Genomic DNA, 24,638 nt, shown 5'->3' on the forward strand with positions numbered 1-24,638 from the left:
CTTCTAAACCAACTACACCATAAACAAACATGCAAACGCTGAAATATTGGTGTGCTGTTAATTATGTTTTATTCATAAAAAGTTTCGCTAATCCTAATGGTCGAGAGCGCGTCACGTGGTTGTGTATTACCCTTTGTTTATGACCGGTAAAAAGTGTTAGTTCTAGGGCGTGACACGCGACCTTGCACCTGTTCTAATAAGACGGTTTCTTCATTCCTATTGGTCGAGAGCAACGGCTGAAACAGTTGTGCCACATTACGCGATACGCGCGACGCGCACAGCATTCCCTTATAAGGAGTTGTTTATGCGGAGGGCTTTACCAATTCATAGCTGGAGGGGTGTTGTTGTGTTGAAAGAAATCATTGAACAATAAAAAAATATTATAATTTTTGCATTTATTCTACTTTTTGACCATTGTTAATGTCTTTTGACCGAAAATGTATTCATGAATGGGAATCAAAGTGTGTTGAATCGGTTTTCAACTAGTGGTTTAAACCCGCCGAGGCCTGGTTCTGGAACTTTACCTAGACTTCGTCTCGGTAAAATTATCAAGAACCAGGCCTCGTTGGGATTAAACCACTTTGAAAACCTCTTCACCACACATTGATTCCCTTATTTATTAGTTATTATGTAAGAGTAGGCCTATCGTGCAACTATAGGCCTACAGGATTAAAAGGTCGGCAAAAACTTTCAAATCTCGGCCCTGTTTTAACCAACGCAGTGAAACAACAGACAAAAAACGCAACCCCTAAAGTAGGCTACAGCTCTTATAAACTTTAAACAATGAAGGATGAATTTTGAATTGAAGAAGGAATGATTGTTCAAAACTTTAGGACCGGTGCAGGAGGTGGAGATTCGGTCTCCCAATCGGGAAAACTGTGTACTAGTTGTTTTGTCTGATAGCGCCCTCTATGCTTCATCCTCCTCTATTTCCCATTGGGGGACCGACTCTCCGGCGGACAGAACTTGCCTTGTATTGGGACACCGGCAAAGTAAGAGATTAAGGGCCGAGTCACTGCAGGGGGATAACGAAAACGATAACGATCACGGGGAGCACAGAGATCGCATTCTATTGGTTGAATTGCTCCACGCAGAATACGCACACGCTCATTCAACCAATGGAATGCGTTCTCTTTGCGTCGTTATCGCTATCGTACTCGTTATCGCTGCAGTGGGACAAGAGTAAGAGACCCTGTACACTATTGGAAATTGTCGAAGACTAGTCTTCACAGTTGGTGTATGTCAACATAAGCATAAAATAACAAACCTGTGAAAAATTTGAGCTCAATCGGTCCTCGAAGTTACGAGATATTAGTGAAAGAAAAAACACCATTGTCGCACGAGGTTGTGTGCTTTCAGATGCTTGATTTCTAGACCTCAAATTCTAAATCTGAGGTCTCGAAATCAAATTCGCGGAAAGTTACTTCTTTCTCAAAAACTACATCACTTCAGAGGGAGCTGTTTCTCACAATGTTTTATACCATCAACCTCTCCACATTACTCGTCACCAAGAAAGGTCTAAGAAAGGTTTTTATGCTAATAATTATTTTGAGTAATTACCAAAACTCGAAATTGTTCACACGTTAGACCAACTAGAGCTTTGACAAATTAATGGTTTCAGGCTCCGAAGAAAGCTGGAAGCTCGGTAGGCCTGAATTTCGCTGCAGTTTCGTTATTATCCAGTTTTTGTTTCTCCTTAAGCCGAAACTAAGAGTTTTTGTGCTAAGGCAAAAATAACTTTTTTTTTGTATCTTGATTTCCTCTCTATTGAATGGAGGTTATGTAACACTGGAGGGCGCTGTTCAAGCGCGCGCCGTGTGGGGATGTCAACAAGAAACGCTCTGATTCGGCGGTGATTCCAAACTACCTTCTCACCATCTTCCATGTGATTGAAGCGGAAAATGGAGCCTAGGTATTGTTTGTTTGGGTCCTTTGTAATATTAATGCGTTTATATTTAACAAGTATTTTTAAATTATAATGATATGATCCGCGCTTACATCTACACATTCACTACAGATACAGTCATAATAGTGCACACACTTCATGGATGTCACACCTATTTACGTTGGTTTACTCAGCAGGATCCACAAGTTTGGACGTAACGCTAAGGGTGGTTGATTGGTGCTCAAGCAGTAGAAATACAAGTGCCTCCAGGCCAACATACATAAAGGGCTGGAAGAAGAAAAAAAGTGATAGGCCTTTTATATTTAAAGGCAGTGGACACTATAAACTAGTACTATTGGTAATTACTACAAATTAATTATTATCATAAACCTTTCTTGATTAAGAGTAATGGGGAGAGGTTGATGATAGTATAAAACATTGTGAGAAATGGCTCCCTCTGAAGTGACGTAGTTTTCGAGAAATAAGTAATTTTCCACAAATTTGATTTTGAGACCTCAGATTTAGAATTTGAGGTCTCGAAATCAACCATCTAAACACACAAAACTTCATGTGAAAAGGGTGTTTTTTTCTTTCATTATTATCTCGCATCTTCGACGACCGATTGAGCTCAAATTTTCAAAGGTTTGTTATTTTATGCATTTGTTGAGATGCACCAAGTGAGAACACTTGTCTTTGACAATTGCCAATAGTGTCCAGTGTCTATAAAGTGTCTTTTAATGTGTATTTATAAATGAACAGTGGCAATACTACTGTGCAGGACATCATCAGACAGGATTGGTGCAAGTAAAAACAGCTTCCACTGCTCAAAGGTTAGTAGCTACTCCTTCCCGGAAGGCCATCACAGATGGAGCAGTGAGGACAATCCCAAGGAGGGTGTTATATATTGAGACAGTCCAGGGGAATAAGGAGAATCCGTAAAGCTGGGTGCGGCTTGTAATGAGTTGGAACTTGTTTGGGTGGTATGATCTTGTGCTGCTGGGAGGCATTGGTGTGAGGTAGACTGCAGGATCGATGGCGACTTTGTTATAGTGGATTTTGTAGAGAAGGGTTAGGCTTGCAGTTTGTTAGTTGCGATAACGTAACCCTCCTGCCGACGGCGAAGCCGGAGGCTCCGCCGTCGGCAGGAGGGTTACGTTATCGCAACTAGCAATTTGTTGCCTCCATTATAGGGTTTTTGCATTGTAGATCTTGTAACATTTTCGATACACTTTCCGTTCGATGGTACTCATGGAGGACAAACCTGACTGTGACATTAGTGACATTATTTATGTCGAGTGTCATTGACAGAGGACTTATTTTGTCCCCATTTTTATATTAGTTAGAGGTATTTCAAATGTGTTGTATGCTCGCACTGACACAATTGGACTGGTTTTGTAATTATGGTCCTTTTATTATAAAATGTATAGAAAAAAATAACTTTTTATTACCCTATTATTACACTGGGGCGCTGTACTCCTTTTTTTTAAATTTTGTCATTTTCGGTCGTCAACTTTTCAAAAAATGGAGTACAGCGTAGACCGATAGTGACAAGATTTCAAAAAAAGCAGTTACTGGGTCTAAACCTTAATGCAAGAGAATTTTTCCTGGAAGCTTGCCAACTGCTGAACTGCATACAAGTTTAAAAAAAAAAAACGAAAGCAACATCAACAACAGCATCATTATATGCCAGCTCATTGTTTTCAATTTTGCCATTTGCATCTTGGTACTACAGATGCAAATGTCAAAATTGTTAAAAATTAGTACAGAGCCCCAGTTCTAAGTCAGTTGTAAGTTTGTGGAATGGAAGTGCACGTCCCTTTTCAGTGATAAAATATATGAGTTGGATTACACTAGCTCACTCTGCCATCTTTGCTTTCATCTTTTCTTTTACAGATGAGAAAATGAGCTCCCTTGGTTCTGGAGGGAGTCCCCAAAGAGAATTAATCACGACATCGTCATCATATGAGCAACAAGTCATTGTAGATTTACAGTAAGTACGTAACTGCAATGGCTACCTAGCACCTACTCCTAGAACTGTAAGGTTCATTCCGATATCGTCTCCCATCATTCCGCTATCGTCTCTAAGAACGTGGAGACGACAGTAGTTGCGATAGCAGAACGTACCTCATAGTTCTAGGAGTAGCTACCACCCATGCATGTGATGAAATGGATCAGCTTATATCCAAAACAGCTTCAAAGTTTTCTTCTTACACTTTAATTTTGAAAATTAATTTTTATTTAAATGTGTGTTTGTTTGGGGGTTTTTTTGTGTTGATGCAGATGTCAGCTTAGACAACTTGCTAAGCAGAACAGGGATTCGGTGACCAAGGCTTTATCTGATCCAGAGGGTGTAAGAGCATCACACCCAACGGCTCTGGTGAATCCAGCTAGAAATGCTACTCACACAAGTCAACCTGTACTATCTCACTTGAGTCACCACTTGAGTCACCCGGCAGTAACTCACTCTGAGAATGTTGGGCAAACCTCACACAACGAAGCTGAGCCATCAAGCTTCATCACTGCTCACATAACGAGTACCCAGCCTGCTAGTGTTCCCAAGCTTCATGATGTGTCCTATCCCAACCTGACTCAGAGCCAATCCAACCCTGTGAGGTATTCTGGTTTGTTTCCAGGCACCATGCAGGTTTCCGTCAGTGATAACTTTAAGCAGGTACAGTCCATACAGAGTTCTAAACCAATCAGCACTCGGCATGGTAATACAGTCGTAGAGACACATTCATTTATTCCCAATAAACCTCTCCAAGTCAATTCTAAGACATTTCTAAACCCCATCATATAGCTATTTGGTTATCAGCTTTCACACAAGGCACACCTTGTTGGGGGGGGGAGGGGCTCGAGGGGCTGCAGCCCCCCCCCCCCAGAGGGTCCCCCCAAAAGAAAAAAAGGAAAAAAAAGGGGGAGAAAGAGGGAAGGAAAGAAGAAGAAAGGAAAAAATAATAATGGGGAAGGGGAAAGGAAAAAAAGAGCCGAGGGAGAAAAGTCGCAAATGTGTGTAGTTTTTGTTTTTTATTTCCGGTGGAAGTATTTTCTTTTCTTCCTTTGCCATTCGCATTTTTTTCCCCTGCCAAAATAACTCTTTTTATCTGGGATATTCGATAACATGAGGTGCGAGGTGAAAGATTTTGAACACATCTTATGCAATGATCTTATGACAACTCCCTTGTAGTTGTGTAAACTTGCAACAATAACATATTAAGCCCGTTGTCCAGGATAAAATATATCTAATGTCGTTCTTGGTCGCTCCGGCATTCAATTGTTTTCTAGTACTACACTTAAATTTGAGAAACGCTGGATAGTAATGTTTTTTTACCCGCGATGCTTTTACTGAATATGCGTGAAACCAGATACCGACCGACCCGATCGAATGTTGATCACCACGCATTGCTTCTTTTCCACATTTTTTATTTTAGTCGGCTATGTTCAGGGATTAAAAGGTCTGCAATCCTACCCTTAACAAATTACTCATCACATTTATGCCCTGGTTAAAGTAATAATTTCATTTTTGAACAGTAATCTGATAAAAATTATTATTATGTATACCACTTTCGCAAAACCAATGTTTATCTGTAGGTTCTGGGTTTACCACCTCCTTATTCATGGAATTTGCCGCCCAATGATGAAAAGTAGGTAGCACCGCCTATAATGTTCTCTTTTCAACCACGTCCGCAGCATTACTATTTAAAACAAAAACCTTTGCTGAATTATTGACTGATTTTTGCAGTTCGTAATTATAGACGATAGGCCCCTACATTTATATGAATCAGAAGTGCTTAAAAAGTATGTTTTTCTTCTAAATTTATGCATAAAGAGGCTTGATTTTTCACCCCCAAAACGCCAGAAAGCTCAGAGCCCCTGGACCCCACCCAATAAATTGGTTCGAGCCCCCCCCCCCCCCCCCCCACAAAAAACATAATCCTGGGTGCGCCAGTGCTTTCACAGCTTAGCAGATTTGGGAACCAGGCAAATCAAACTACTGTAACTCCCAAAGAGGTTCCATATCCACTAAATGAATTCAGATGTAACCCAATTTGCGACACTTGTATTGCCCCAAACTTCCATTAAGTTCCTGCCATTAATGGTCATCAACAAAGTCAGAAATTTATCAATGAGTGTTGCAATATAAATCCACTAACTCAAGGCAGATCCAAATACTCTGACACACATTGTATTAACCAATCTGCCGCTCCTATTGGATCACCAGACCACTAATTGACAACCCAAATACAACCCAAGCCCCAAAGTCACTTACATGCTTTACATGAATGTGTTTGATCCTGCTAAATATTCCGCTATGGTTCCCGACCTTCAGAAAGAGTTAGTCAATGATGGTTACCAGAGGGCACTGTCTATTGGAGGAGTTGATACAATGAATACACAGCAGAGGAAGGAGTCTGTTGAACCGTCCATAAGTACATCAAACAGGTTAGATCATCACTTCATAATCAAGTACTGCCGTCCTTTTTTTGGTGTTGAAAGTATTTTGCTTTTGATGATTTCAGGTATTAGGTTTATATAATGCATGGGCAAATACGTGTCAAAAAGAAAGCATTTTATGTACTTGTCACATGCTGTCACAGGCTCAAATAGTGCCCTCGTATAAGTCAAAGTGATTTATTTGATACAATGTAGTTGAATATAGCATGGCGCATACACCTGTGAATTGAAAGTATTAATTGTCACAGTGATCACAGCAAATGCATGGATTCTGTGGTCAACTAAAACACTCTTTCATAATGGGTTTACTTCAATAGGGTTTTATGTTTTCATAAATAAATGTACATGTATGGATGATTCTGTTTCCTTCTTTTTCCAGGGACTTTCTTGAGAAGCAGCTCGAAGACGCCAAAGCTAAGGTTTTCCATCTTGATTCTAAACTAAAAGAGGTTTGTATGATTGTCAACATTCTTTGATTCTCATCACTGTTTATTTAGATTTATCACATGATATGAAGCTATGGAATTTTTACCACATGCGGCTACATCAAAACTGTAGAGCATTAAAGGTAAATCACATGGAATTATTTTCAACCAAGCAGAGTGGATAAAAGAATGTAGTCTTAGCTGCTGAGAGAGAGCCTACATCATCGCCAGTCATGACACTTGTGTCCTTAAGCAAGACACTCGACCATTGCTTCGTCCTTCGGATGGGACGTAAAGCCAATGGTCCCATGTGTTGTGTAACGCATCTTAAAGAACCCAAAAGTGCACTTATCAAAAAGAGAAGGGGTTCGCCCCGGTTTTCTTGGCTGTGGCTGCTAAATGCGCCGTAGCACCTTGTAAACCCTTCTAAGGTGCAAAATAATTGGGTCTCAGAATTCATCACTGCAAAAACCTCTTTGTATAAATGTATATACTCAGCGCCTTGAGTACCTTGTTGGTAGATATGTGCGCTATATAATACTTTGATATTATTATTACTATTATCTTGGGTTTTGATTATTTTTATTTTTTTTTCTCGTAATAGTGCAATGATATATGTGAGCAGCAGAAGCTTCACTTTAGGACGGCCATCGTTGACCTCCAGACCAAACTAAATGACACCATCGTAGGCAGGAACTCAGTTCTAGAACTTAGGTATGTAACAAGCAGACTATGCTATACAAGATTATATTCTGGTATCCACTATGAGGGTTGTTGTTACTTTTATGTACAACGCAGCGTGTGCAATAGTAAAATTTTGATGAGGCAAAAATGCACCAAAACTATTTAGTACCAAAATGCACAATTTATAACGTAGGCCATGGAACTGTTTAGTGATTTAACGCTGCCTTACCTAATAATCCTCCAATCAAATGACAAGGATCTATTTTAGTGTTATATTATTCTGTATTTTCCGTACTATAATTCATTTACAAACAGACACTGAATACTATGGTAACAGCAAGGTACAAGTCCCTATACCAGGCCTTGAATTGTTTCTTGAAGGGGCTTAGCAATTTTCCTCTGGTAAGGCGCACTTCTTTGAGGAAAATTAAAAAAATTATTTGGACTTAAAGGAACACGTTGCCTTGGATCGGACGAGTTGGTCTATTAAAAGCGTTTGAAACCGTTTGTTATGAAATGCATATGGTTAGAAAGATGTTTTAAAAGTAGAATATAATGATCCACACAAGTATCACTCGAAACTACACGGTTTTCCTTTTACGTCGCGAACTATCACGGTCGGCCATTTATGGGAGTCAAAATTTTGACTCCCATAAATGGCCGACCGTGTTAGTCGACAGGGTAAAAAGAAAACCACGCAATTTCAAGGCATATATGTGTAGATCATTGTATTCTACTTTTACAATATCTTTCTAACCATATAAATTTTACAACAAACGGTTACAGAACGATTTTCAAAGACCAACTCGACCGATCCAAGGCAACGTGTTCCTTTACAAAGGGCACCACAGCAAAGGCACAGGGCACCACTGCAACTGCTTTGGGTGCCAAGGGTTATTTCAAGACCTTCTATTTCACTATTTGGTTTTGGAGATCACATTAGAAATTCTCTGGTTATTTCCCACAGACGTCAAGAGGCTGAGAGTCAGGAACGTTTGATCAACCAGCTACAAGTAACATTTGCTGATGTTGGAGCCACCAATCAGCAACAAGCTCAGGTAGGTCAAGGGTCACTTAGAAGTTTTCAAAAAGACTACTGGTACTTCTTAATTTTAGTTATCTGGCGCTAGAGACACAATGTTTGTTAGTTATAAGAGACGATAGTTGTAAGAGATGATAGTTATAAGAAAAGGTTTGCCAGTTTCAATCTGAAATTGCACTGATAATAAACTTGACACCAAGTGCTAATCTTCTTTAAAAAAGTTTCTGACTGATTTGCAGTTTTGTTTTTTTATTTTGATGGCTGCAAGCAACTAAATGCAATTATATATACATCCACAAGTTTGACGAATCCTCCCCACCACCCTTAATATGGACAGGCTTTTGAGGATGCCAGTAAAAGAGTTGCCAACCTAGAGGTTCAACTCCAGTCACGTAACTCCACCATGTCAGAGGTTCATACACTGACTATCCTACATGCAACCAAGCGAGGGCTCACTCCAAAGGCCTACTCTAACCCTATGGACTATGAGCACATTGGGAGTGAATTGAAGGAGGTGCTGGACTTCTATGAGAAAGAGATAGAAGGGATGGGAAAGAAGATTGAGAAGGCAGAGAGGGAGTTGTCTGAAACACAAGAGCAGTTTGCTGAGAAATGGAAGCAGAGCGGAGAAGAACAAAAGCAAATGTTAGTAATTGGGGTTTGATATTCTTACCAGTTGATTTCCTCTTTGAATGTAGAAGCCAACACCAAGTGTTGGGGGTAGGTTAGCCCTTGTAATTAATGACGCTCGCTCTGCCAAATCCCTTTTGTAAAAGTCCTCAGTTTCAACAGGTAGACACACTCAACCTTACAGATCCAGTATATGGTGTACCTTCAACGTTGCTCAATTATTTCCTTTTCTGATGATATTCTGTGTGAGTTGCCACTAGAACAAAGAAAACCTGGTAGGGTAGCATTGTTCCATTGATAAAAGTATGCCATAAATTGGTGTGTGTGAGGTCACCCAAGTGTATAAATACCTGCAATCAGGGACCTAATATTTTCCCTCATTGTTTTTACATACTTTCTTGGCAACAGCTCCCATTGGTTTGGTAACCAGTGGTCCTATGAATAATAATAATTATTGTCCTCTTCTGTTATAGGTCCCTGGTTTGAATATGTATACCCATCCCTAAATCTTGAAAAAGTTGACCATAACTTTAATAAGAAGACATTTGCACGAATCTTCCAAGTGCTTATTACATATTTTCTGATTACAGGTTACGTAGGCTAAGTGAAGAGCATGAGGAACAACTGAGTGCATCGACAGAGAGGGCCCTAAATGCACGAAAGCAGACACTCAGCCTGCAGTCGCAACTAGCACTAACACAGTAAGTAAGGCAACTGTTTATGGACTATGCAAATATACTTCTAAAAGGAAGCTGTTAATCACATATTCAGTTATTTTGGGGGGGATTGAACTCGTTGACAAATATTGTGTTCAGTAAACTTAATTTGTATGACTGATAAATCTTACAGCTTGATATTTACTTGTAAAGCTAGGCATTGACCAAAGGGGTGTATTGGGGCGTGACCCCTCCCCAGACGTTCTGAGATTCAGTTGGAAAATTAAGCACTATATCAAGTGGCACAACCGCACAATTATTTGTGCTTTTTTTTTATACACTGTAGCCCACTAAAAATAAATTAAGTGTTTTTTGCTTTTAAAAATCTTTAATATGATGGGTATGCATATGTCTTGAAATGGTGAAGAATATTAATAGTTGGAGAGTCGGCAAAGTGTTTTTCATATAACTACTAAAAGGAATTGAGAGTTGGCAAGTTGGATTCCATATACCCTCCATAAGATGTTTTAACACTGACATAGAAAGGTTACATTAATGTAAAAAGTTTATCTTCTTTCTGTCATTTTCTCTTAATATCTTAAAGGGAGCATATGCAGCAACAGCTTGAGTTGAAGACTAGTCATGTTGCTGATGTGCAGAGCAGACTGGAGGAGCTGCAAAACCAGACAGAGACCACAAGAAATGAGCTACAAACAAAGGTAGTATAGGAAATGCATGGTGGGGTATCAATATATATTTGGTTTGCGGTAACGCCATGTGTGTGTCTACTCGCCACGTAGATTGTGTTCTTTAGAGGACTGTCTTGCTTTACATTCTACTACCCTGGAGTAGATTTTCAGATTTCGGGAGACTTCTAAAAAGAACTGTCCTGCTTTTTAACTATGACCTGGGCGGAAGGTAGAAAATCAGCCAAGGCTATTACTTAAAGTCACCTGGAAATAGAATTTTTTTTCTTTCAAACATAAGAGTATATGCTTACGAACAATAAAACAATTTTTCTAGTAATTGTTTGTCACGATTTATATGTTTAAAAAATATATAAAGTTGTTTGGGGGGCTGACTCCGCCTACCCCTTTTGTGACATCAATCGAGGCAGACTTTGCCTGCAATGCGTATAGTAAACACACGTGCAAAGTACATGTACATCCAAGTCGTGAGTTGGTACATTTCAAAAAGTGTTTTTCTGCATTCAGCAGCAATACACCTGTTCGGCATTGCCGGAAAAAAATAATTTTTTTTTTTTTTTTGAAACGTACAAACTCACGACTTGGTCCGTACATGTACTTTGCAATTGTGTTTACTCTACGCATTACAGGCAAAGTCTGCCTCGATTGACGTCACAAACAGCGTCCTCTCGGGTCGGGGTCTACTCTTAAATTTGTAAATAACATAAGAACTGATTTGTTAAAACCTTAGTTAACTGTTTATTCACATTCCACTCATCAAAACATATATATTAGTGACAAAAGCTTTATTTTGAAAAAATACCACTTCCAGGTGACTTTAAGCTTTTAGTAGATCGTTATTAACTTCACAACCGCAGAGTGAGTTCTTATTTGGTCTTAGCGTTTCGACCAGCTTGCTCTAGTCATCGTCAGGAGACTGACTATTAATACCTTTACTCAAATAAAAGTGGGTCCAGGTACCAATCCTCCTGAATGTTAAGTAGGAAGATGACACTTTGCACTAGTCTATAAGAATATCTCCTTCACATTGTTTTAATGTTTTTTATCTCTGCCTTAGTGTGATTCATTGACCTCTGAACTACAAACTGCCCTCAATCATTACCAAGAAGCTGATGAGGAAAAACATCAACTACTTGAGAAAATTTGCAACCTTGAGCTTGAACTGCAAGCTGCAAAAGTAAGTTTATCTTGATACAGCACTGGTATTGCTCAGTCCACAATAAGCCATTTGCAATAAATTTGTATATTGTCGTGTAAAATGTCTGCCAGACAAAAGTTATCCCTTTAATTTTAAATCGCTCCAATAAGAGACTGGTTCTATGTGACATGGTTCAGGGCAAGCTTTTGTTTGTGTAGTTAAGTAAGAGAAGGTGAGAACCCATACATGATGCTGAATGAATGTGTACGGTACAATGGTAACAGTCTTTGCCCATATTGGAGGTTGCTACATGTATTCCCAGCTTTCCCCGAACCTAGTGATGGAGCGACAATATTTTTAGTTTAAAGAATTTTATTTGAATTCCAACTTGTGACCAATCAAGTAATTGTCATTTTTCAAATCTAATTTATTGCTTTCTAGAAAGCCATTTCCAGCTTTTTTACACAACAAAGTTTATCTTTTATTTATTTATTTATTTATTTATTGACATCCAACAGCGGAAAGCCGCCACTTACAGGAATCGTTAAAAACTATGTAAAAATATAAATTTAAATATGAATATAAATATAACAATATATAACATTAAAAGTTACACAAAATTGATAAAAACATTATTATAAGTAGACAAAAAAAGTACACCGAAACCCACAACAAACAGACCAGGAAATACCAACAAGTACACAAACACACATCGGACATTAAAACAAACACATGTAGTAAGAATACACAAACAGAACAACACACGAAACCCCAATTAAGTACAACAAACAAACAAAGAAACAAACAAAGAAACAAACAAACAAACAAACAAACAAACAAAAAAGAAACAACACAAACACCAACAATAACTTAAACACAAACACACCAACAAACACCCCAACGAACAAACAAACACCCCAACGAACAAACAAACAAACACAACACCAAACAGACAAAATAAAAAAATGAAATAAAAACACTAAGATTTACAAAGCAATTTGATGAAGTTACAACTGACCAGCAGCTGCACATGAGATGTTCACAGTTTAACAAAATAAAAAATAAAAAAATATTATTTAGCAAATTTAATTAGCTGTCTGCGAAAACAATTTAATGTTTTAGCCCCAAACACATCGCATGATTCATGAAGCTGGTTGTATGAAGATGAAACTCTGGAAACAAACCCTTTTTTGGTAACATCAACTCGGCTCATGGGAACATGCATGATGTGCTTGGAAGCTGATCTAGTACGACGTTCTGGAACATGAAAACTGAAAGGATTAGCAGTGGTTAAATTATAATTGCTGTGGATATGTTTGTAGAGGAACAAGCAATCGTTAACTTTTCTCCTCTGGGCAAGAGTTGGTAAGCTAAATAATTTACACATTTCCAAATAAGTAACATCACCTTGATCGTTGCTGTGAAGAACTTTGTACATAAAAAACAAGTAACGCCTTTGTAGTCTTTCTAGTCGGTCAGATTGTGATTGAGAAATTGAGTTAAAAACAACAGTACAACACTCCAGTCGAGGTCTAATGAGAGTACAATACAAGGTTCGAAGTACACGTTCATTTTTACAGCATCTGAAGTTTCGCCACACTAAACCAATCATGCGATTAACTTTCTTCACTTCATGAGTAACATGGCTGACAAAATTAAGTTTGCTATCTATAAAAATACCAATGATGATGTTCAGAAAGAGAGTTTTTTTCATTTCAAGAAAATTTCAATCTTGTCTCAGGAGTCTACTTCTAAAGCAGAGGCAGATGTAAAATCAGCAAAGGAGGAGAATAGCAAATTTTGTAACCTTGAGAAGGAGACTAACATTAAGATGAATGAACTCAAGACCAAGCTGGACATGAAGAGCAATGAATGTGAGGAGCTTAGCAGGCTGGTAGAAGAGGCTAAGGAACAGTCAGAAAGGCACTTTGACCAAAAGGTAATAATAATAATAATATTAAACAACGCTTATAAAGCGCCTTACATCCATGACTGGACCGCAAGGCGCTGTACACATTAAAAATAGCTGCAACAAGAGCCAAAAAAAAACAACGAGCAAAAAGATTTCTAAAAATTTAAACCACAAAATGGACCAGCCAATAGTTAAAACCACAAACCGCAAAATAATGGGAAATAGACTTTGAACATTGAAATACCGTAGTGAAAACTAGACTTACTATCTATGAATTTGCGCTTAGTGTAACCATAGAATAGAATAGCTTAGAGCATGGATTTGTTGAATTGTAAGCAAGTTGATCACTAGACATTTTAAACAGTGAGGAAGCTGTTTGTTGCTTTTTCTTTGGGCGGCATGGTCACAAAAAGTTGTTGTCCAGGAGGATTTTTTTTTTGGGGGGGGGGGATCATAATTTTAAATCCTCAATATGATTGATTTAATATTAAGATGTCCCAGAAGATTTAGTATGACAATTAGGCATCTGACATTTTGATTTTGGTCTTTTATGTAGGTTTTATCGATGCAGGAAGATCACAATCAGAGAATGACCTCTTTGACCCATGACCTGACCTCTCAGATCAATGACCTCACCATAAAACACAACACCCTCATGGCTGAGTATACACAGAAAGATTCTGAGCATCAGGACCTGCTACAGTTTAGAGAAGATTTGATCGGGAAGCTGGAGGAAGTCCAGCAAGAATTACAACGAGAGACAGATGAGAAGGGGAAGTTGGCACTAGACTTAGCAGACAAACAGCATGAGATGGATGTGATGCAGAGAGAGAAGGTGCAATATCTGGCAGTATTAGAGGGGAAGAATATTGAGCTTAGTCAAGTACAGACTCAGAAAGATCAACTCCATCAACAGGTTGGCATGCTTTACAATAATCTGGGGATTTTTGGTTTAATCTATATACGTGTAGGCTGTGTTCATCCTGTTGTGAAAAATACGAGTTTGAAAAGTATCAGAAAGACCTGTGTGTAACACAGGTGTGTGGTCACTATGCAAATTGGGTCACCAATGTTAACAGTTAAATGTGTGTGATAGAATAGTTTTTTTTTTAACTTTGTATGGTCCCTGTTGGCGTGTCATTGCTGAGTGGTTAAGAGTACCGGACTCAAGCTCTGGTGTTTCACAGTCGTGACACCTGTGTCCCTAAGCAAGACACTTTTTGGATGGGTCGTAAAGGCGATGGTCCTGTGTGTTGTGTATTGCATGTAAACAAACCAAGTAACACTTATCACTAAGAGAAGGGGTTTGCCCTGGTGTGAATGCCCGCAGCACCTGGTAAATCTATATAAGGTGCTACATATTGTCACAAAATAAAAAAATAAAAAAAACCTATATTAAAAAGTTTTTGTTTGTTCAAGCCTTGAAAACTTATTGGTCGATACCTGCGCTATATAAGACTGTATATTATAATTGGATTACATAATTTCATAATGGGTTTTTCCAGAAGCTCTCCCATCCAAGTACTGACATTTCTTAACTTGAGTTATTAAACAGGTTTGTTGATTGATTGATTTCCCAGGTGAATGAGAGAGATGAGGAGTGTTTGAGATTGAAAGAGCAGACGTCTAGTATGGCCCAGCTGGCTGAAGTAGCCAGTAAGGTCAGTGAAGACTGGGACCAGGAACGAGAACACATGAAGGAACGACTACAGGAACTGACAAAGGTGTGGACATTGTTTTGAAACAAAGTTATTACGGTTGTGATGTTTATCAATTTTTGGTTTGACTCTTACCCTGTGTTAGCACTGTATACATGTGTTCAGTACTAACACACATTGGTGTGTATGGGTTATATGGGCAAATTTATATATATTAAATCGTTGCAGTACCCGCCGCTAAAACATAGGATTCGAGCTGCCTCTGGCTACTTGGCGATCTCGGTGGTCTAGTTGGTAAGACACTGCTCTAGAACTGCAATGGTCCCACCCAAGTAACATGCCTGTAATACTTTTCAAAGAGCTTGGGAAAGAAGTTCTTGTTTGCTTTATTTGATTTTACTAATTTGAAAAACAGTTCCAGAAGTCCAATTTATACAAGCATTATTTCCACAACATCATCAATATAAATAATTTAGGAGCTCCAAGAATTGAAAGGTCAGCAAGAGGTCATGTTGAAGAAGCTGAAGATACGAGAGAAGAGACTGCAAAATGTTGAGGAAGATAACAAGAGATTACAGGAAGAGCTCCAGGGTACGGCTAAGGAGTCTGAGACTGTTGTAAGGAGCAAAGAAGAGCTAGAAGCTGAACTCAAACAAGCAAAGACCAAGGTAGGAGTTTTTGCAATAGTTTTTCACATTCTATATGCATACCTATACCAGCCATCGATGTTATTTCTAATCTCATGTAGAGCCATCACAATTCCATATTTTTGTCTTTTTGATAGATGGAATATTATTTCACACAAAACCTGATAAATGAATTGTGAGTTTTTAAAATAAATTTATTAAATATGTTTTGTTGATGGTATGTGTATTTTTATTGTTGGAAGTTGCATTTTGACCATTACTGTGACTTTATGTTAGACAAGTTTGAACAGCAGAATTTCAAATATCATGTCATACAATTTTTCCCATATTTTCCTCCTTGTAAGAGCTCTTTGTTTTCTATTTGTTTGTATTCCTTATCTACAAAAGCCCCAGTGATTTACAAAAGACCCTCGATTTATTTCAAGCATGTTGTTTTTCCATGACTATTTATTTTTTGATTTTTCCTTGTATACTTGTGTACAACATTTTGTTACAAATAATACTATGCCATTCTTAATACTGAACCATTGTTTTTAGATTGATATGCTAATTATCGAGCAAGACAAGATGAAAGATGACATGATGGAGAAAGAGCAGAGTTATCAAAAAGGCATCTCTAAGTATCGATCCAAGATTCACACTCAACATCGAGATCTGACTGCTGCACATGACACCATTCAGGCTACGGTTGTCACTGATGGAAAAGGTAAGTATTCAGTCCAAACTCACACTCGGATCTTGTGAAAACAGTAGCTAATACCTGGTTCAGACATGTGCTCCAGAGTTCTGCCGAACCAAATTAGGAGGGACTCTCGGGCAACGCTGTAAGTTTTAGTTTCAGACAGGAGAACTTTATGTAAATTGGCTGGAGAGAATATTACAAACACACTAAACAATAATTCGCCCATTAAGCGCCCTGCAACTCAAGTGTTTACACAATGTTGAAATGCCATTGTTTCAATATAACGTCATAAAAAGTGTGGATCCATATTTTAGACCTTTTTTTTGTCTGCAATGGCTCTTGACCCTGATTTTTGAGACAAGCATAGTAGATTGCGGGATTTGTTTAATGTTTGGTTGTAACATGGAGCTGCTTTATGGTTGTAGGGTTACAAGAACCTTAAGTGATGACTTGCAGAAGGTAAGCACAAAAAATAGTGCTTATCAAAATAACTTAACCAGCAAAGATATACAGTCCAAATACCATGCTTCGTTTACTTCTGTTTGTAATGGTTTGGCTTTTTTCTCCCTCGCCCTGTCTGCCTGTCTTTCTGACTGGCTGTCTGTCTGGCTGTCTGTCTTTCTGACTGGCTGTCTTTCTGACTGGCTGTCTTTCTGGCTGTCTGTCTGTCTGTCTGTCTGTCTGTCTGTCTGTCTGTCTGTCTGTCTGTCTGTCTGTCTGTCTGTCTGTCTGTCTGTCTGTCTGTCTGTCTGTCTGTCTGTCTGTCTGTCTGTCTGTCTGTCTGTCTGTCTGTCTGTCTGCCTGTCTTTCTGACTGGCTGTCTGTCTGGCTGTCTGTATGTCTGTCTGTCTGTCTGTCTGGCTGTCTCTTTCCTGTGGCGTACCCCATTGTTTGAAACAGCTGTGAAGGTTGCAGAGAGTATGCAGCAGCAAGTTACAGCAAAGCGTAGTGAGATTGATACACTACAGAGTGATATACACTGGCTCAAAGAATGCTTGGATATTACAAGAAAGGTAATGATATTAAACAACAAACTCATTCTCACAGGTTTGATTCAATGGACTGTGAATAGAACACTGAATAATCATGACATGAACAAAGTATTTATTTTTTTTTATTAGAAGAAGCTAAGTTTTGTTTAGTTCCTTCTCTAATGCTGAGGATACTGTTCCCAAAGGTTTCTTGAAGTCTAGCTGCAGTGGTTATCAAATGGTGGAAATACCATCATGTCATTCAAATTCTACAATCCCAGCCAAAATGCTTTGGCCACCCATTAGCAACGGTACAACGACGATAACATGCACTCCCCCTGTACTGTGTCCACTTGCGTAATGTTGATGGGGATGCAGAAGACCATGCAATGAGAGCCAACATTGCAGGGGGCAAGGGGGCGTCGGTACGAGGGCCCCGGTGCGTTGGCACAGGGGCCCAACAAGATTTGGTCGAGATTGTAATTGCACACCTTTTTGTCAGCGGTGACTCTCAACCATGTTCAAAATAAAACACCAAGCAAAAAAATTAGTAAATGCTGGGAAGTTTGTGATGGATTTTTAAATTGTACAAATCTACGCCTGTTTATCAAACTATGAACTTTGAATATGTACAGGAGAAATCAACGTTAGTTGGAGAACGAGATCAGTACAAGGCCCAACTTACTGAGATGAGTAGAAATGTGACCAATTTAACGGAAGAGGTTCAACGCCTGACAAGACAGAAGATTGAGCAAAGATCAGTCATCGCTAAACTGGATCAATCTCTAAAAAAGGTACAGTCATTCCAGTCCTTTTACTAATTGAATAATATTTGTTGTATTGGAACTGTCACTTTGTACATTATATAATGCAAGTGGATTCAGGTACAAGTCCTTTTTTAACCCTAATGTTAAACGATCTTCTAAGCTCTTTTCAGGAAGTTGTGTGACTTTGTAGTGTGTGGTTCTGCAAGCCCTAGAAAACACTTTAGCTCCTGATTATGTTTGTGACCTTTGACATGTCAAAAGACAACATAGATGTAGTCTGAGGTCAACTGGTGAAATAGTTTTCGAGTCTCCTAAGGGTAGAATGATGCACCCTTTTGGTGACCATGCTTTTGTTTCGGCTGCTCCAAAGTTGTGGAATGCACCCCCTTTTTTTGCTTTTGTAAATATGTGGTTGCTTTCAATGCTACACTAAAGCCTCACTTGTTTAGGGAGGCATTTTAGCATGTGTTTTTATTTGTTGTTGACTTTCTTTGTGTGCATAGCCAGATTTTACTTTATTTTCATTCTTAACTTCACTGCGTTTAAATGTTTTATTCCCCCGTTGCATACAAACTGTGCAAGTCTCATGCATTTTGGAACAAGTTAAACTAAAACAATTGAAACAAATCTGGGCAACAAAAAACTCAATATGGTTGGGACCATGTTTGAATATGCATGAGACTTGCACAGTCTATGCAGTGTTGAGGATCTGCCTTTTAAAACTCTATGTAACTTTGTGCTGCATCTCTTTGTAGTTGGTACATTGTTGCAATGTATGTTTTTTGATGTGATTTTTATTGGTGGTATTTTGATGTAATTTGTAATGTTTGCCTTAGAACATCCTTTGATGCACTATAAATGCAATCAATTAATTAATTTCTAATAAATAAAATGTTCATACCACTCTTATCCTGATCCAGCCATTGAGCTATGAGTTACCATAAAGTGGAGTAATTCAGAGGATACTAGAGGGTTTCTAGCCAAAGACACTAGGGGTTGCAATTCATGTGACTACAGTTATAGGCCTAGAGAAACATTTCGAAATTTGATTGGTACCAATCCAAATTTTATATCAAATTAGTTTCACATCTTATCCAGCATACTATTTGTATCTGATATTTATTCAATATTTTACTTTACTTCAATTTGAGGAATTGTGTTGTGATCTTATTAACTTGCTGGGGTCTAAAATTACCATTTATATTAAACAATTTTCAGTTCCAAATCTTTGTTGATTTTATTTTAAAATTATTGATGATTAATGATGGTGGTTTGCATTTTAATGCAGGCTGCCATGGAGCATGGTGAGTGTAAGGCAGTCATAGAGAGGCAGGAACAAGACCTAGCTAGGCTGAAACTTAAGCACCAGTTAGATATCAAGGTAGGTACTAGACTACTTTATAAACATGCTGGCTGTGTCTCAGCTTTTAAACTAGACTCAATTGATGTGCTTTTTGAGGTACAGTAATCATATAATGTAGCGCTTCCAGTCCGTAGAGTGCATTCTTTACAATGAACAGTAAGCACAAAATTAGCCATGACCTTGTAGTGTGATTGATGTGAAGTGTTTGGTGAATGTCCAAAAAATGTGCAGGATTGTTAACTTTGATATTTAATTTTTGTACGCTTATCTTGCCAGGAACTGCAACGAGCAAAGTCCTACAAAGATATTCTGACAAAAGTGAAAACTCAACTAAAGACACCCATTGAACATGATACAGACATAAAAACCAAAGCCCCAAACATGGTCCAAACACTGTCCAACAGATTAGAGCAGAGCAAGAAATTGAATGACATCGACAAAAAGCCAACTGGGGAAGTCCAACCCAATGATACAAGCACAAGGAAATCAGCTGGTTTCAAAGCAGAGACGTTCACTGCAGCTAAACCACAGACGAAGCAGCCAAATGCCACATTGAGAAGGATGATGACTGATGAGGATTTGAGGGTGCTACTTCTTGAGATGCAGAAGGTTGTCTCTGGTCAACCAACCCTGGCAAGAGAGACAAAGTCTGGTCAACCAACCCTGGCCAGTGAGACAAAATCTGGTCACCCAACCACGTCTAGAGAGCCAAAGAAAACTGCAAAATCAGCTGCTGTTACTACAGACTCAATTAACACCAGGTAAGAAGATGCTCACTTCTGTAAAAAGCCATTGTGGTTGATTCATCTGATTATTTCTTGAATAAGCCTTATGCACATGATGTCATTTGAGTAGTGCACCCTCGGCCCTTAGAGGTCCCAAAAAGGTCGATCATTGCCCAATCCTGTGCGCTGCCGTACAAATCTGTGCCATGCAATTGTTACCTCATCGTTTTACCATTGAGATAGCAGCTTGATGACGTCAATACATTTGATTTGGTTTGAATGGTTTATTCACAATTAAAAATGTATTCGCGTTCAGAGACCGAATTAAAACATTTGTACACGTACACATAAGGTCTATTAGTATTTGTTAAGATTCTTGACTGCTAAAGTTAGAGAAGGTTTTGATGAATGTCTTGTTCCCTCCTTCTTTGCCTAGATATATCCCAGATACGGTGAGTCACTCCAGGGAATCTGGCTACAACACCAAATCGGTGGACAAACAGAAAGGAGGTAAGTGCCACAAGAAACAATGGGCTCAAAAAAGTATGTCCAGTTTAAAAGCCCATCTTGGGTGGTAGGTGGCCACAAGAATAATAATAATAATAATAATAATAATAATAAAAGACCGTTTTTATATAGTGCTTTTCACGCCCGAGGGGTGTCTCAAAGCGCTTCCGACATTCCAAGAATGCAAAATTAACAAGCCTATTTTGGTTGGTACATGTAGGCAGCCACGAGAATGCAAAGTTAACAAGCCCAGCTTGGGCTAAATATTTGTTATTTACCACTTTAGGCAGAAAGATGTATATAAATTCTTAACACTGAGACACCGGAACATGAACATGTATTTCTTTTCTCTTACTGATTTATTCCAGGTATGACAGTGCCACTATTAACCTCTTCCCCAGTGTTGGAACACCATACACCTTTACTAGACAACCTTAGTCTGCTATCCTCTGTCCCAGAGTTCAACCCCATCGGTAGGGTGATCACACCGGAGCCAGATTTTTTACAAAGGCCCCTATCACCGGTTGCAAACCTACTCAGTGTGTCTCCAAAGGGTACCAGTGATTTCCTGTGGACAAATAACAACACTTCTCATAATAATAGCAGTCAGTCTGGCCCCTTAAGGTTAACCCCTTTTGAGAGTCAAGGGAGGAGCAGGACACCAGATGTGTTGAGTTTGGATTCAGTAAGCACTTGTAGCAGCACTACAGACAGTTCCATTAGTCTAGTATCATCATCATTACGTAAGTATTCTTTACATAAATCTATCATCTTGTAATGGGTGCATTCGATTAGCTCCCCGGCTCGACCCCGATCTACCCTCGGTATGTTCGAAAAGCTTTGACGTCATTCCAGGGGCTCACCTGGGTCAGCCCTAAGTGCCCTGCTTGTGGAGTGGGTCACTTGGGGCTGAAGTCACCACGAGAGGGCGAGTGTGAGAGTCGATTAGCTCTTGTCAGGGGCTCACCCGAATGAGCACCGCGGGGTTGACGCAGGGAAGCACCCTATGAATTTGCTTTTAAGAGGCTTTCAAGTGTCTTGCTGTAATAGTCTTGTATATTTGATTGTTTTCCATATCTGAACATCTACTTTCCACCATTTGATATTCATTTAGACTCAGTTGATGTCCAGTTTTGTAGTATTGATGAAGTGTTTGTGCTGGTGTGGCTGGAGATTCTTTTCCCTGGAGATAATGTCCCCAAACTGCTTCTATAATAGGGCCCTCTTTTGAATCCTCCTCCTTCGTCCCATGTTAAATTCCCATGGGGGACAGAATCTTCAGCGGACTGATTTCCCTAGGGCACTGGATTGAATGCTGTCTCATAGTTCAAACACACCACTTGAACTCCCCTTAAATAAAATCTTGCTGTCTTTTTGAACTGCATTGAACCTTTCCTTTCCGGGCATTATGTATGCAGCACACATTTATCTTTATACTGAACGTCTATTGTATCTTATTGTACTGTGTATGCAACACCAATATGCATTAAGAAGTGTTTCATACCTCTTATTGTTCTGTTCAATTAAGAGTGTATATAATCCTTCCTTTTTTTATGTGTGTGTTCCTTTTTCTTTACAGGGATTGTTCTTTTAATTGCCATTTGTTTTTTGTGTTTAATATCCACTTAGGCCTAATTCTCTGTTTTTGTAATTCTTGGTCTGAAATTTATTATAAACCTAATATGTGCTGTATTTTGTTTAAATGCCTAAATGAACAAATAAATAAATTATATTTTATTCAATTTGTCTGTGCCACAAATAACTGATTTTAACAAATTATTAAGTAATTGTATCTGTAGCAGAAGGCTCTAACTGATTTGTATTTGTAAGCAAATTACAATATTTCCAATTTGTGTCACCTTTAATATGGTTTGTCTCTTTCCTTTTTTCTAAGGTCGTGAAGACATTGACATGCAAGCTCAGAAAGAACATCTTAAACGTCTACAAGAAAAACTGCAGAGTCTGAGTAAGATTGGAGGACACCTGCAAAAAGAGAACAAAGGTCAGCATAGTCTTGAATTAGTCTTGATTCAAAACTCACATGTTGCTCATAGAAAGAGGGCACTATTTTAAGACAACCACTCATCTATAGCCGATGTAAGGGTGGCTATCTCGAGATAGCACCTTCGTTTGGTGACAGGTCATGTCAAAATAAAAAGCATTAGGAGTGTCTTCATCCAATACTAAGGCAAGCAGAACAATAGGATTCATTTCAACTCATGGGGTTCTAAAAACAAGTTGAAGTTCCATCATTTCACCGTACTCTCTAGCTTTAGAGCCCTCGACAGCAATTACTCTTAACCTTGTCTAATGATGAGATTGTGTTTATTTGTCATTCACAGACATGGCCACCATGATCAAACAGCAGAGCTCGCAACTTAAGAAAGTCAGACAACAGGAACACAGTTTTCAGCAACTTGTCAAAAAGGGAAAATAGCCAATCCAAATTCATCTCCCTGGTAGGGAAGTGATTATTCAAGAAAAGTTTGAAGTTATTATTTCCCTCCATCTTACAATCTAGACTGTTTTTGAGAGGAATATTTAAGCTCCCCTGAGTTCTTACCACTTTAAATAATTGTTCTTCTTGTAGCCCCATACCAAGAGTGCCTTTTAGCCTTGTTTGGAGCGAACGTGCATAACAAAAAATTGACAGACTTTTGATTCAATAAATCATGGCATATGTTCGCAGGTGTTTTTTTTATTGTTGGTACATGCATTACTTAAAAATAGAAGATGTCCTGTTCCCAAATAAATCTAGGGTTTGTTGCATGTGTCAAACGAAATCCAGTGTTCAAGTTCTAAAACTTGATCGATTCACCCACCATTGAGGGCCTTCTAAACGTGATCGCTTCACCCACCATTGAGAGCAGCATAGGAGGCTTGTTATCGATCAATCTTCAAGATTACTTTGAGGTTGCAACGTTGACATCAAGCTATTAACTATTTATTTTGTTAAGATAACAAATTTCACACCACATTTCTTTTACATTGCCTTATCTGTAACAGGCTGCTGTATTTTTTAGATTGCAGGTTTGGCTACTGTTAACCCAAACTAGGGAATTAAGTTGGCCATGGAGCATTGTCAAACTCTGTGGTTTTATAGCCTCAACTAAAAGATCATCAAGCAAAACAAAACTGCTAAACAAAACTTGCTGGGTAGAATTACATCTTAGTTAATTATAATACTTGCTTTGCTGTTTTAGAGAGAGTTTGTTTGCTAAACAGATCTATGCACAAGTGTGTATAGCTCTGAATCATAAAATTCACTCTTCTAATGCTGCACCCCCTATCATGTGTTTCAAAAAACCTAAATACTTATACTATGAAAACTACAAAGTGACACGTGTAGGGTGCTAATAATATGGTAAGACACCATTTAAACCGCAAAGAAATGAACAAATAAAGATGATTGTATAAAAGACAATTCTACAGCATTGTGTTATTCAATATGTATAATTATGTTGTCTTCCCCTGCATAGTACCATATGCAATCATTTATAATGTATTAAGGTCATGCAAATTACACAGAAGTCTTTTATATTTCTTATCAATAATTACACAAATAACAGTTGCCCAACTCCATCATGCAAAACCTCCAATTCTTCATCAACAGAAGAATAGTTTCAAATATTTGTTAATGTTCTTATTTTCTTTATCTTTTTCTTTCCTAAATCTTCCGGTGTGTGCATTTAGCAAAAGAGCACTGTGCAGTGTTGATATAGGTAATAAACTATAGAAACGACTCCCTTCGAGCTAGCGTAGTTTTAGAGCAACAGGTATCTTT

At 38.6% G+C, this 24,638-nt stretch overlaps 1 protein-coding gene across 5 annotated transcripts; it reads left to right on the forward strand.

Moving 5' to 3' along the window:
* Positions 1-1,807: 1,807 nt before the first annotated feature.
* LOC139936307 (coiled-coil domain-containing protein 158-like) lies at positions 1,808-24,547 on the forward strand. Of its 5 annotated transcripts, XM_071931101.1 has the most exons (26): positions 1,840-1,912; positions 2,083-2,243; positions 2,645-2,715; positions 3,779-3,875; positions 4,166-4,556; positions 6,216-6,328; positions 6,720-6,789; positions 7,370-7,479; positions 8,417-8,507; positions 8,829-9,136; positions 9,712-9,822; positions 10,382-10,496; positions 11,542-11,661; positions 13,364-13,561; positions 14,091-14,450; positions 15,115-15,258; positions 15,669-15,860; positions 16,377-16,545; positions 17,422-17,534; positions 18,128-18,286; positions 19,548-19,640; positions 19,899-20,383; positions 20,784-20,857; positions 21,223-21,597; positions 22,749-22,856; positions 23,197-24,547. In XM_071931101.1, the coding sequence occupies exons 4-26, from the start codon at positions 3,787-3,789 to the stop codon at positions 23,289-23,291; spliced, it is 4,083 nt and encodes a 1,360-aa protein (XP_071787202.1). In that variant the 5' UTR covers positions 1,840-1,912; positions 2,083-2,243; positions 2,645-2,715; positions 3,779-3,786; the 3' UTR covers positions 23,292-24,547. The 5 variants fall into 5 exon arrangements, with proteins under 5 accessions (XP_071787200.1, XP_071787202.1, XP_071787204.1 ...); XM_071931103.1 differs by lacking the exon at positions 2,645-2,715; XM_071931100.1 differs by lacking the exon at positions 2,083-2,243 and having other exon boundaries at positions 1,843-1,912.
* The last annotated feature ends 91 nt before the right edge of the window (positions 24,548-24,638 follow it).

This window comes from Asterias amurensis, chromosome 4 (genome assembly GCF_032118995.1).
Source record: "Asterias amurensis chromosome 4, ASM3211899v1".
Classification (NCBI taxonomy): Eukaryota; Metazoa; Echinodermata; class Asteroidea; order Forcipulatida; family Asteriidae; genus Asterias; species Asterias amurensis.

Excerpts from the sequence above, each read along its gene's own strand:
- LOC139936307 (XM_071931099.1), top strand. The coding sequence starts at position 3,787 with ATGAGCTCCCTTGGTTCTGGAGGGAGTCCCCAAAGAGAATTAATCACG. Across the intron at positions 15,259-15,668 it reads GACTACAGGAACTGACAAAG|GAGCTCCAAGAATTGAAAGG; the intron begins GTGTGGACATTG and ends TAAATAATTTAG. Across the intron at positions 22,857-23,196 it reads CCTGCAAAAAGAGAACAAAG|ACATGGCCACCATGATCAAA; the intron begins GTCAGCATAGTC and ends TGTCATTCACAG.